At 57.6% G+C, this 13,283-nt stretch overlaps 5 protein-coding genes across 5 annotated transcripts; 2 read left to right on the top strand and 3 right to left on the bottom strand.

Annotated features, from left to right (window-relative positions):
• Positions 1 to 2,974: 2,974 nt before the first annotated feature.
• Positions 2,975 to 3,130, bottom strand: PHYSODRAFT_456460 (hypothetical protein; the record flags this gene model as incomplete). Its single annotated transcript, XM_009521652.1, has 1 exon — positions 2,975 to 3,130. A coding segment is annotated over one exon (156 nt), but the record flags the coding sequence as incomplete, so codon positions are not given.
• Positions 3,131 to 3,214: 84 nt separating this feature from the next.
• Positions 3,215 to 3,622, bottom strand: PHYSODRAFT_487527 (hypothetical protein; the record flags this gene model as incomplete). The annotated part of the gene is made up of 1 exon (XM_009521651.1): positions 3,215 to 3,622. A coding segment is annotated over one exon (408 nt), but the record flags the coding sequence as incomplete, so codon positions are not given.
• Positions 3,623 to 6,241: 2,619 nt separating this feature from the next.
• PHYSODRAFT_344766 (pleiotropic drug resistance protein ABC superfamily) lies at positions 6,242 to 10,357 on the top strand (the record flags this gene model as incomplete). The annotated part of the gene is made up of 1 exon (XM_009521650.1): positions 6,242 to 10,357. One exon carries the CDS (start codon positions 6,242 to 6,244, stop codon positions 10,355 to 10,357), a length of 4,116 nt encoding a protein of 1,371 aa, XP_009519945.1.
• Positions 10,358 to 11,238: 881 nt separating this feature from the next.
• Positions 11,239 to 12,415, bottom strand: PHYSODRAFT_296663 (hypothetical protein; the record flags this gene model as incomplete). The annotated part of the gene is made up of 2 exons (XM_009521649.1): positions 11,239 to 11,823; positions 11,846 to 12,415. 2 exons carry the CDS (start codon positions 12,413 to 12,415, stop codon positions 11,239 to 11,241), a joined length of 1,155 nt encoding a protein of 384 aa, XP_009519944.1.
• Positions 12,414 to 12,890, top strand: PHYSODRAFT_486520 (hypothetical protein; the record flags this gene model as incomplete). The annotated part of the gene is made up of 1 exon (XM_009521648.1): positions 12,414 to 12,890. One exon carries the CDS (start codon positions 12,414 to 12,416, stop codon positions 12,888 to 12,890), a length of 477 nt encoding a protein of 158 aa, XP_009519943.1.
• Positions 12,891 to 13,283: the final 393 nt, after the last annotated feature.

Below are 13,283 nucleotides of genomic sequence, written 5' to 3'. Positions count from 1 at the left end.
CTGCATTCCCCACGCCCTGACTTCTCAGCGGGGGAATCACCTCCTTCGGTTTCGTCTTCCTCGACCCGCAGTCTCTGCACGACTGCACCCATCTCCTTACGTAGGCCCGCATATCTGGCCACCAGTAGTTCCTTGCCACACGCTCGTACGTCTGAGGCGTGTGCAAATGGCACGAGTAGATCGAGTCATGACCTTCTCTCAACGTTGCCGTCCACAGCGCCGTAGGTACCACCACTCTCTTACTGCCATCGCTTTGGACAATGTGGACGACTTCGTCCTCGACCACAATAGCCCTGTCACGGTACTTGCCCTTCCGCCTGAGGTTCTTCACCGTGCGATCCTTCGCCTGCTCGTCACGAATGAAACGATCAGTCAGCTGCTCGTCGCTGGCTGCCCCGTCGGCTACCGCTGCTCGTTGCTCCGATGCTCCTACCACTGCTCCTACCGGCGCCCTCGACAACGCGTCAGCCACGACGTTGCTCGAGCCCGGCCTGTAGATAATCTCAAAGTCGTATTCTTGAAGTTGTAGAGCCCAGCGGTGCAGCCGCCCGGTCCACTCCTTCGACGTCATCAACCACTTGAGCGCCGCGTGATCCGTCACGAGCTCAAACTTGCGTCCGTACAGGTAAGGTCTACAATTTGACTGCCCAAACCACCGCTGCACATTCTAATTCTGTGATCGTGTACGCTGCCACCGTCTCCGAATTAATCTTAGAAGCGTAGGCGATCGGTTGCTCGCCCTGCCCCTGGTCTTGGGTCAGCGCGGCCCCGAGGCCTACCTTCGACGCGTCCGTGACCAACCGGAAGGGCTTCGAAAAGTCCGGGTAGGCCAACAGAGGCCTCTGCGTCAACTCCATCTTCAGCCGCTCAAATGCTTCTTGCTGTGGCTCTGCCCATCGCCACACAACCCCCTTCCGCAGCAATAGTGTCATAGGCGCTGCCTTACTCGCGAAATCCGGCACGAAGCGCGGATAGTAGCCCGCCATGTGTACAAATCTCTTCACTGCAGCAGCATCTGTCGGTGTTGGAAACCGTACGACGCTGTCCACTAAACTCGTCATCGGCCTCACTCCGTCACCGCCAAGTTCATGTCCTAGGTAGTTCAGACGTGTCGACGCGAAGGCACACTTGCTTGCCTTCAGCGACAGACCCGCGCTCGACAACCTTTCCAGCACAGACGCCAAGTGCACGACGTGCTGTGCCACATCTCCTTTAGAGAAGACAATAACATCATCTAAATAGACCAAACAGCTTTGCCATGTCAGTCCCCGTAACACTGCGTCCATCATCCTCTGAAATGTCCCCGGCGCATTCGCCAACCCGAAGGGCATCCGCACAAATCTGAAGAGTCCTTTCCTCGTGATGAAGCCAGTCTTGTCTCGGTCCTTCTCTGCTACCGGCACCTGCCAGTACCCGGCATGTAGATCCAGGCTGGTGAAACGTCTGGCACCGTGCAAGTTGTCCAGAGTATCATCGATGCGAGGTAAGGGGTAGACATCGCGCTTCGTAATTGCATTGAGGAGCCTGTAGTCGCACCGCTGCCGCCGTAGCGCCGCTCTTCGCCAGCTCAGCCGCCATCCGTTCACGTTCAGCACGCCGCTCTCGACGCGCCTTGGTGTGATCGAGCCGCTTTCGTCGCTTGTGGAGCTGCCGCTCCATCTCCTGCTTCGTCGCCTCGTCACGCGCTTGCTGCCGGGCCTTCACCAGCAATACTAGCCCTTGTTCCTTGCCACGCACGCGCAGCTCCGCCTTCAGCGTGTCGTCTGTCGCGCTGTTGGTGTCTCCCCTGCTCGTGCCTCCCGCACTCATCTCGTCCGCGGGGTCCTTCGAGCCCTTCGTACTCATAGCCGCCCGCGTCGACCGATCTACTGACTGCTCGAACGCCGCCAGAGCTGCTGCCAGCTGCGCGTCCACCTTCTTCCGTAGTTCTTCCTCGTCCGGCCTGCCGTCGATCCGACCGCCGTCCGTCGTCCTCAACTTGCCGTAGTCGATCACCACGCGCTTCCCTTCCGCGCGCTGGACCACCATCGCGTTCACAGCCCCACCGCCGTGGTTCGCCACCGCGGCGCAGCTGCCTGTCGCCTCCGTGGTGTTCTTCGCGTCCTTCGCCGACGGCTTCTCGTCGACGCCGTCCGCGTTGTCCGCGAGCTGCACGCGCTTTTTCGTCGACGCTCCGCTGTTGCTGTCCTTGGCGTCGGGATGGGAGGCCACCGCCACTTGACGTTCGGCGTCATCCCCAGTTCCGCTCGTACCGTCGGTCTCTCCGCCGCGCTCCCGCGCGCCATTCTCCGCCGCGCCATCCCCAGACTCGAAGCGCCCTCGTTGTCCTCGACGTCCTCGCTGTCCTCGGGGTCGTCCGCGTCCTCGACCACGGCCTTCGTCTCGACCGCCATCTCGCCGCCGTCCTTGTCGTTCCACCAACGGCTTCCTCGCCGTCTTACCCGGTCCTGTGCCTGCGAGCAGTAAGGCCGGGGCCCTTTCGCTCGCGGGCCGTATCCCGACTCCTCCGTAGTGTTCTCCGTCGCGTCAGCGGCCGTGTTCACGCCGCTGGCGTTGAGATCCGCTGCCTTCACCTCGCAGTGCCGCGCAAAGTGCCCAGTGCGTCCGCAGTAGTAGCACTCCGTGCCCGGCCGAGGCGTGAACTCGCGCCGTGGCTGTGCTTGCCGCTGCAGATAGCGCTGTTGGTTCATCATCCTGCCCTCACGCGTCGCAAGCGCAGGGTTGGACTGCCCGCCACTCGCTCCATCGCCACCGTACTTGCCCTCAACCTTGAGCGTCTTGGCTGCTCGCTTCGTGTTCTGGTCCACAGCCGTTGCTGGCCGTTTTCCCCTCGTCCCGTACTGGTCACTGCTGGCCGTTCGAAATTTGAACCGTCTCCCAAACTGCCACGTGTACCCACTGGTGTACCCACTGGTGTACCAACCGCTCCCGCGGGCACCAGCTGGAACCCAGGCGGTATCGCCTTCCACCACTCGGTCGCACCGGCTCCTCCAGAGCTCACCTGCCTGCCCTCTGTGTCGTACCTAGGCGGCTTCGCCGCCGTGCCCCACATGGGCCCGTAGCCAGTCACCACACTCCCGTAGTTCCCTGCCAGCCCAGACTGTTCCTGGCCGCCGGCTCTCTTCGCGGCCCCCTGCACGGGCCCGCGTCCGCTCGACGTCTCGCGCTCATCCCAGCGCTCCATCACCGTCTCCAACCCGACGCCGTACCCCTCGCCATACTCGCCGATGTGGGGCACCGCCAGGCTCACTGCTTCATCCAGCGTCTGAGGCCTGTGGCCTCGCACATGGGTCGCGCCCTCGGGGCTGCTCATCCCCTTCAAGAAGGCATTCACCAGCCAATCTTCTCCGACGTCGCCGCGCTCGCCGATCTCGCGCAGCGACTGCGCGTACTCGATCAACCGCTCTCCTCTTATCTGTCGTCTCGCGTTGAGTAGGTCAACCACCTCTGGTCCGGTGCGTTGCGTCATGTACTTGGCGCGCAGCATTCCGTCCAGGGTGCTGATGTTCTCCTCGTCTTCCGGCACGGACTCCATCACCGTAGCGAACCAGCGCTGCGCCTCGCCTTCGAGATGCGAAGCGACCTCGTGGTAGAGCTGCTTCTCTTGCCACGTGACGCCCATCGACACAGCCTGGCGCCTGACCTCCGCGCGCACCGTCTTGAGCCACATCGTCACGGGCATGGAGTCATCCAAGCCCTTGAACTTCTTCAACTTCAGCGCTTTGGCTTTCTCGCGGACGATGATCGGCCGCTGAGGAGCACTCTCACGCGACGTACCATGCCCACTCGATGCTGCCGCCGCTGCTGGACGTGGTTGAGGTGGAGGTGGTGGTGGGTGTTCCGCTCCGGCACCGCCAGCACCGCCACTCCCCGTCAAGTCCACCGTCCTCTCCTCCATCGTCGTGTCCGCGTTCGTATTCGTGTTCGTGTTGGTCTGCTGACCAGCCGTACTCGTGTTCTCGCGACCGCTGCCACCGCCGCTCGAACCGTCGCCTTGTCCAGCTGGAGGGTCGCCGCCTTGACCTCCGCCAAGGTCGCGTTGTCCAGCGCCGCCTGCTGCCACGGGCGTGTTGCCCGTCGGACGGCGTATCTCCTCCGTACTCAACGTCACCGTGGCGCCGTCTTCCGTTTCCAAAGTCGTCACCGTCGTCGGTTGCTGGGGGAGCCGCTGTTGCTTCGCCGCCTCCGTCGCCGCTCGCTCCGCCGACCCAGCTCGGCGTTGAGCTCGTTCGTCACGTGCCATCATTCCCTCGGTCGTCATTCCGTCGCTAGTACTCTGTTACCGTAATACAAAGATCGTTAGCCTATCGTATACTTCTCGTCTCCTTATCGTTTCCGTTTCCTCTCTTTCCGCCACGGGCTCAGCCCACTGAAGCCAAGCCGCCAGCGCCACTCATGGACACTGCCCGGAAGGCTCCTGTCATGACCACCATGTCGTTATCTCCACTCCGAGTGCCCTTCTTCTTGCACCGCGTCGGAGGGAGATCGTTAACACAAGCTGCTCACCTAAGCACGTAGGGAGCGTCTCGGTAAGCAGGGTCTCTTCCAGTGCGAGGCCGTTCAGTGTTGACCAGACGTTACTGGCCTGCACGCATGGCTAGGATAGGGATGGCTAGGAGGAAACGTTATAAGCACTAGTGGTCGGGTAGCCCCACTAGCTGTTTCCAGCTCGTAAAGCCCGGTTATATACAGCAGGCAGCAAGAGCCCTTCGCACACTGGCACATGCGAGCTCCGCGCCACTCGGCCGAGGTGCTCCAACACCACAGCCCCCGTGGTCTCTCTCCACAGTCCTGCCGCCCTACTCGAACACTGCCCTCATCTGTGCACTGGCCTACCACTGCCATACCTTCGCTATTGCCGTCGCTGTGGCCGACGCTCTTCGTCGCTGCTCCAAAGACCGGAAACCCGTGCGTTCGGCGCAACTCGTGTATATTAGTCTTGACTCACCACAATCCTGTGAAAAACCGCAACTGAGGGTCGAGTCGGCCGACCGCCGCTCGGTATCCTCCTACTCAATCCTATCCCCGCTGTATCTACTCCTACGCACGGGCGCCTGCCTACCTACTGGACCTCTCCCTCTTCGAATCCTTCTCCATGCTCGTGGCCTCATAGCCTCGCGTTCCTGTCCTTGATCTCGCCTCTCCTCGCTCGTATACTTCTTCGCCCTTGTCCCGGCGTGTCGCCCACGCACTGCGATCTTCTGTCGTCGCCATCGCCAACTTCAACCTCCCACTGCTTGCTAAACGACCGCCTTCAGCCGGTGGCACTAGTCCACTGGCTTGCCCTCTTCACCACACGCCTCCTGCCGTACACCACGACCCGATCTGGCCGATGTCCACCACACTACTCGTCAGTCAAGTCGATCACCAGCGCGCGATCGTCTGGCGCTGCCTGTTCGTGGCCCTTCGTCACGTGACAGGCCATCCAACTACAGCTTCCTCTTTGTTGTTCTTGACGGTGTCTCGTTCTGCTGGTGAACCCTGATCTTCACGCGGGGGCTCTTCTCGATACTCTGGTTCTCGAGTCACCTCGCGGATTCAGCCGAATCACCTAGCGAACAAAGTCGCCATCTTGAAGTCGGATCGAGGAAAGCTGCAGATCTCTTGCTTGTCGAATCTGCGGTTGCCTTTACAACGCCGACAGGTCGTTAAGTCACTCCCCCAGCCATGCTTCGATGTCGGAGGGATCGTTGAACATCTTGAGGTTTATCTCGAAGTACTCCGTGTGCCGTTTGACCGCCGTTGAGCTTCATAGGAATATCTCGAAGTGTCCCGCACGGAGGCTTCGGGCGACCGTGTACATCTCACCTTCAGGTCCCGGCCTGGGTGAGGAAACTACGCCTCGCGCCGGCTTTCACGCGGGGGGATCGCTGAACAACCTTAGAAGATCGCGGCGTCTCCGGACCACGGAGGGATCGCTGAACCACCAGAAGAATATCTCGAAGTGCCCCGAGTCATCTTAGCGGGCGTGGTAAAAATAAAACCCCAATTGGTGCATGGTGGCATCTTGTCCTTGATGACAGCCCACCAAAAGTCCACTTCAACATGGCGCACAATCAGCGGCGACCTTCGAGAGCTGACGCCATCGGAAATGCTCGACTAATCATCCAATCAGAGCAACTTGATGAAAGCAGCACCACAACGGGCTGAGCCCGTTCGTGGAAATTGAGCTAAGACCCACCTCAGTCTTGAATTTGCGGCGTGTGTGGCAGGTGGTCGACTAGCGAATCAAATGCCGAAGATGTCGCCAGTCGACAAAGATACGTCGGCCAAGACACTGCTGGCCAACGGATCCCAGGCCTTCAATGACGACCTCGCGGCCAAGCTGCAGGTCGCTCTGGGCCGCCCGCTGCCTCAGATGGAGGTGCGCGTCAAGAACCTCAGCGTCTCGGCCGACGTGGTCGTGGGCCGCCACGAGGATGGAAGCGAGCTGCCCACGCTCACGCACACGCTCAAGACGGCGGCGCTCAAGCTCTCGGCCAAGAAGCACGTGGTGCACAAGACCATCCTGCGCAACTTCAGCGGCGTCTTCGAGCCGGGCACCATCACGCTCGTGCTGGGGCAGCCCAGCTCCGGCAAGTCTTCGCTCATGAAGGTGCTGAGCGGCCGCTTCCCACTGGAGAAGAGGGTCACGCTGGACGGAGACGTCACGTACAACGGCGTGCCGCAGAAGGAGCTCGGCGGCCGCTTGCCGCAGTTTGTCTCGCACGTGGACCAGCACGACGTGCACTTCCCCACACTCACAGTCAAGGAGACGCTCGAGTTCGCCCACGCCTTCACTGGCGGCGAGCTGCTGCGTCGAGGCGAGGAGCTGCTGACGCACGGGTCTGCTGAAGAGAACCTGGAGGCTCTCAAGACGGTGCAGACGCTGTTCCAGCACTACCCCGACATCGTCATCGAGCAGCTCGGACTGCAGAACTGCCAGGACACCATCCTTGGCAATGGAATGCTGCGTGGCGTGTCTGGCGGAGAACGCAAGCGGGTGACGACGGGCGAGATGGAGTTCGGCATGAAGTACATGACGCTCATGGACGAGATCAGCACGGGACTGGACAGCGCCACGGCCTTCGACATCATCTCCACGCAGCGCAGTATCGCCAAGACGCTCGGGAAGACGGTGGTCATCTCGCTGCTGCAGCCGTCGCCGGAGATCTTCGCGCTGTTCGACGACTTGATTCTCTTGAACGCTGGTGAGGTGATGTACCATGGTCCTCGCGACCAGGCTCTCTCGTACTTCGAGAGCTTGGGCTTCCGCTGCCCTCCGCATCGTGACGTGGCCGACTTCTTGCTGGATCTCGGAACCAACCAGCAGGTGAAGTACCAGGACACCCTCCCTGCAGGGTCGATAAGGCACCCTCGTTGGCCGGTCGAGTTTGGGCAGCACTTTCAACGGTCAGGCATTTATCCCGATATTCTTGCTCGCTTGAACGAGCCCTGGAACGCCGATCTGGTCTCGACTGCGGCCGATTTCATGATGCCGACGCTGGATTTCCAGCAGAGTTTTGTTGAGAATGTCATCACGGTAACACGGCGCCAGATGCTGGTGGCGATTCGAAACAAGGCGTTCATCCGCGTCCGCGGCTTCATGGTGGTCGTGATCGCTCTGTTGTACGGCAGTTTGTTCTACCAGTTGGAAGCGACGAATGTCCAAGTGACCATGGGCGTCTTGTTCCAGAGCCTGTTCTTCCTCGGCCTCGGCCAATACGCCCAGGTTCCAGGCTACTGCAGCATCCGCGCCATCTTCTACAAGCAGCGGCGAGCCAACTACATCCGCACCGCTACCTATGTGCTGGCGTGCTCAGCGAGCCAAATCCCGTGGGCTCTAGGCGAGACGATCGTCTTTGGATCTATTGTGTACTGGATGTGCGGCTTCGTCGCCACCGCTGCGAACTTTTTGCTGTATGAGCTGCTCGTGTTCCAGACGTTGATGGCGTTTGCGGCGTGGTATTTCTTCATGGCAGCCGTGACGCCCGATATGCACATCGCCAAGCCTGTGTCCATGATGTCGATCTTTACGTTCGTGGCGTTTGCGGGTTTCGTTGTGCCGAAGAGTGAGATTCCCGACTATTTCATCTTTATCTACTGGCTGGACCCGATCGCTTGGTGTCTGCGCGCTGTCGCTGTGAGCCAATATCGATCGCCAGCATTCGACGTGTGTGAATACGCTGGAGTCAACTACTGCGCGCAGTACAAGATGAGTATGGGCGAGTATTTCTTGTCACTGTACGACGTGCCGTCCAGCGAGAACTGGGTTTGGATTGGAATTGTTGTTCTGTTTGCCATCTACGCTCTGTTCATGGTGCTCGGCTGGGCTGTGCTGGAGTACAAGCGCTATGAGAGCCCCGAACATGTTACATTGACCGACGAGGACACAGAATCCACGGATCAGGATGAATATGTGCTAGCCACGACGCCCACCAGCGGAAGGAAAACGCCAGTCGTGGTAGCACAGACCAATGATACCGTCACACTCAATGTGAAGACCACCAAGAAGTTCGAGCCCATCGTCATCGCCTTCCAGGATCTGTGGTACTCCGTGCCGGACCCGCACGACCCCAAGGAATCCCTCACGCTGCTCAAGGGTATCAGCGGATACGCGATGCCAGGTTCCATCACTGCCCTCATGGGATCCACCGGTGCAGGCAAGACGACGCTCATGGACGTGATCGCTGGACGCAAGACCGGAGGCACCATCCAGGGCAAGATCATGCTCAACGGCTACGAGGCCAGCGACTTGGCCATCCGTCGTTGCACGGGCTACTGCGAGCAGATGGACATCCACTCGGACGCGTCGACTATCCGTGAAGCGCTGGTGTTTAGCGCCTTCCTGCGCCAGGACAGCTCCGTTCCCGACAGCCAGAAGTACGACTCGGTCGAGGAATGCCTCGAGCTGCTGGATCTGCAGAGCGTGGCGGATGAAATTGTGCGCGGCAGTCCGACGGAGCGCATGAAGCGCCTGACCATTGGAGTGGAGCTAGCCGCCGACCCGAGAGTGCTGTTTCTGGATGAGCCGACGAGCGGACTGGATGCACGCTCCGCCAAGCTCATCATGGACGGCGTGCGCAAGGTGGCGGACACGGGTCGCACCATTGTGTGCACTATTCACCAGCCGTCCACGGGGGTCTTCATGCTCTTCGATAAGCTCCTGCTGCTGAAGCGCGGTGGCCAGACGGTGTACTTCGGCGACTTGGGCAAGCGCGCTCAGACGATGGTGGACTACTTCGAGGCGATTCCAGGTGTGCCGCATCTTCCGGAGGGATATAACCCTGCGACTTGGATGCTTGAGTGCATTGGTGCGGGCGTGAACCACGTGCACGACAACCCAGTGGACTTCGTGGAGGTGTTCAATTCGAGTGCATTGAAGCGCGAGATGGACGCGCAGTTGGCGTCGGAGGGTGTGTCTGTGCCGGTGCCTGGATCGACGGAGCTGGTGTTCGCCAAGAAGCGCGCGGCGAGTTCGTGGACGCAGATGACGGCGTTGGTGGGGCGGTTCATGAACTTGTACTGGCGGACTCCATCGACGAATCTGACACGGTTAATGATCATGCCCCTGATGGGACTTGTATTTGGTCTTGTGTACGTTGGCACGGACTACACTTCATACCAAGGGATCAATGCTGGCGTGGGAATGGTCTTCATCACGTCTTACTTCACTGGAGTGGTGTCGTTCAACAGTGCGTTGCCAATCACGTCCGAAGATCGACCAGCGTTCTACCGTGAACGCAATGCCCAAACTTACGGAGCGTTCTGGTATTTCTTCGGGTCCACCGTTGTCGAGATTCCTTACGTCTTCTTCTCCATGTTGTTGTACACGGTCATCTTCTACTGGATGGTGGCCTTCCGTGGCTTCGGAACTGCAGTTCTCTACTGGATCAACACGTCGCTGATGGTGCTGTTGCAGACCTACATGGGTCAGTTGCTCATCTACTCGCTGTCCAGCATCGACGTGGCGGCGCTGGTGGGCGTGATGATTTACTCCATTACGATCCTCTTCTACGGCTTCAACCCGCCTGCGAGCGATATCCCAGCCGGGTACCGATGGCTTTACACGATCACACCGCAGCGATACTCAATCAGTGTGTTAGTTTCTCTCGTGTTCAGCGACTGTGACGAGCTACTGAGCTACGACACTGAGACGAAGCAGTACGTGAACGTTGGCAGTAGTCTCGGCTGCCAGCCGATGACCAACCCGCCGACCAACATCGACCATACCACGATCAAGGAGTACGTCGAGTCCACGTTCGAGTACAAGCACGACGAGATCTGGCGCAACTTCGGCATCGTCCTCCTGTTCATTGTCGTCTTACGGCTGATGGCGCTGTTTTGCCTCCGCTTCATCAACCACCAGAAGAAGTAAGAGGGTTTGCGCTTTTCGGCGACGAAAGCACAGCAACCATAAAATAAGAAGGCTAACGGTCAACTCTAACCTTGGTTTGGTGCAGACTCTTTTGATTCCTCTACTAACGGTACTAGTTAAAACTAAGTACTACGTATTATTACATGTAGTTGCGTTTTCTGACGGAAAACTTGATTTTTTTAAAAGCTATGTTTTCATTTACTAGTACATGTAGAAACACGCAATCGGATACATGTACAACTCCCACGTAAAGATCTGACAGGGAAGCAGTGTTTATTGTATATTTCAAGTCATTCAAGCTGTTTGAAATTGCTATACAAAAATTACTGTAGCTCCGAGCCGCTTGCTCTCACTCAACAAACTATAAGCCTCGCCTTTCAATGAAAAGCTTCCATAGCATGAGGACGCGCCAAATAACTCGAAATAGGTGCTGTTCCTCTAGGTGATGCTGAAGCTACCGAGGAAGGGCATGTTGGGCCTGTACCATTAGGTGCCCATGAATACTGATTCAACTTGATGACTTGATTCACTCCGCGAAAATGCACAGCATGGCCGATTTTGCTTAGATTTTAAAAAGATTAATCGCAAGTCGAGCAGGTCAGGCACTGAGTTTCTGCAGAAGACGACTTACATGGAGCGCAACGTGGCGACTTGTATGGCGAGTCGCGGGCGTTTTAATGAGGCAGCCCAGTACTTCGCGTTTTCACGGCATCCATGTGTTACTCCCCGTCTTGCAGGTAGCAAGCGTCGGCCTCATTGTCTTCAAAGCTCCATTTCGAGTGCTTGATGAATCGCATCGAGTCGGCACTGCTGCTGCTGGGGATAATTGACTCAATATGAATATCCAAGCGGAAATTCTGGAAAGTGTTCACACTCTTCTTTCAGCACCCCACGACGATCGCATCTTCGGAGCAGATGATTTCGCCGCTGAAAACTGAGCGTCCGTTGAAGCTGAAGCTGGCGTACATTTTGCGCAACTGACCACCAATTCGACGATCCATGCTGCTAATGTCCTGGTACGCTTTGAGTCGGGCATCGTGAAACCCGAAGTTCAGACTCTCAAGCAGCGTGTGCGAAGCAATTTGAAACTGGCGATCCCCCACAAAATCCAGGACTGCGCTTGTTTCGAGGACATCGATGCGGTACTGATCGTTCACCTTGTAGCCCACCACTACCTGCTTGCTTGGTACCGTCTTGAAGACGGAGAGGCCCTCATTCAGCATGTAGTCGTACACACGGTCCAGACAGTCCACTCGCGCGTCGGCGCAGTAAGCATATACCGTGTAGAGCAACGGCATATACTTCTTCAGAACAAACTTGAAGTCAATGCGGCGGAATGAGCGGTTCATGGTTTTCAGCAGCTGACGCGCTCTCTTCTTTCCGAAGTCGGTGATGAAGCTTTTGAAGCTGGAACCATCTCTGAACTGGTTGACCACATAGGCGATGAAGGCGTACAGATCGCGGCTCTCGAAGCGGATGAGGTCGTACAGAACGTCCACGAAGTAGATGCTGCACAAATCTTTGCGCAGCGTTTTCATCAGCGGGATGAGGTTGCGTGTGACCACTCGGTAGCGCTCCAGACATCCCATTAAGCTCATCCCTGTGCTTGCCGCAGTACTGCTGGTAGACTGGCGTTCGGATCAGCGGGTTGGCCAGGCAGTCATAGATGAAGGTGTAGTCAACGTTGTTGGAGTAGTCGTAGTGGAACAGGTTATTGAAGGATCCATCGCTCTTGTTCATGTCAGTGCCCGGGATGGGGTTGCTCGCGTCCTTTTTGAACGCCCCAAACGAGTACTCCGAGAGCGATATTAGCGCGTTAAAGTACTCGTCTTCCGACTGGAGCTCGAGCGCGAAGGCCTTGTCCAAGCGGCACTTGATGAAGCCGAAGCGCATGCCCTCGCTAGCTCCTGTAAAGTTCAGCATCCTCTCCATGCGGAACGCATCGCATTCCATGGTCACCGCCAAGGGAGGAATATCTTTGTGATAAGTCTTACGGTTACAGCTAGTTGAGATTTCAGCCATGCGACCTTCGAGCGACCTTCGGCTTCGCTCGCACATGCCAACACCACGGTTTGCAGTGATCGATGCAAAAGTATTGCAGCACTCGCTGTCCAGCATCGACGTGGCGGCGCTGGTGGGCGTGATGATTTACTCCATTACGATCCTCTTCTACGGCTTCAACCCGCCTGCGAGCGATATCCCAGCCGGGTACCGATGGCTTTACACGATCACACCTCAGCGATACTCAATCAGTGTGTTAGTTTCTCTCGTGTTCAGCGACTGTGACGAGCTACTGAGCTACGACACTGAGACGAAGCAGTACGTGAACGTTGGCAGTAGTCTCGGCTGCCAGCCGATGACCAACCCGCCGACCAACATCGACCATACCACGATCAAGGAGTACGTCGAGTCCACGTTCGAGTACAAGCACGACGAGATCTGGCGCAACTTCGGCATCGTCCTCCTGTTCATTGTCGTCTTACGGCTGATGGCGCTGTTTTGCCTCCGCTTCATCAACCACCAGAAGAGATAGATAAAAACTATGTTTTCATTTGCATGTAGAAACACACAGTAGTTAGCATCGCATACAACTCCTACGTACATGCAGGGTTTGGTAGTAGTGGGAATTTTGGCTAGTAGTCATACTACTATTACTATCCAAATTCTGGCAATAGTAGAATGCTATATCGTTTAGTAGTGAGGTATCGGTGGTACTAATATGACTACTAATATGACTACTAATATGACTACTAATATGCCTAAAAGCGGCCTACCATATCTGGTGCTTACTGGCCTCCATACGCCTTATCTCGAGCCGGTTGTAGCGCAGTATGAGCTGCCGCTGCGCACGCTCGTTGTCGGTCCTCGTCCTCAGAGGACTCATCACGAAAGAACCAGTTGAGAACACACGTTCTTGGAACGCCGT

The sequence above is a fragment of the Phytophthora sojae genome (assembly GCF_000149755.1).
Source record: "Phytophthora sojae unplaced genomic scaffold PHYSOscaffold_2, whole genome shotgun sequence".
Classification (NCBI taxonomy): Eukaryota; Oomycota; class Peronosporomycetes; order Peronosporales; family Peronosporaceae; genus Phytophthora; species Phytophthora sojae.
Note: the sequence above shows the minus strand (reverse complement) of the source record. Positions and strands in the feature narration are given on the sequence as shown.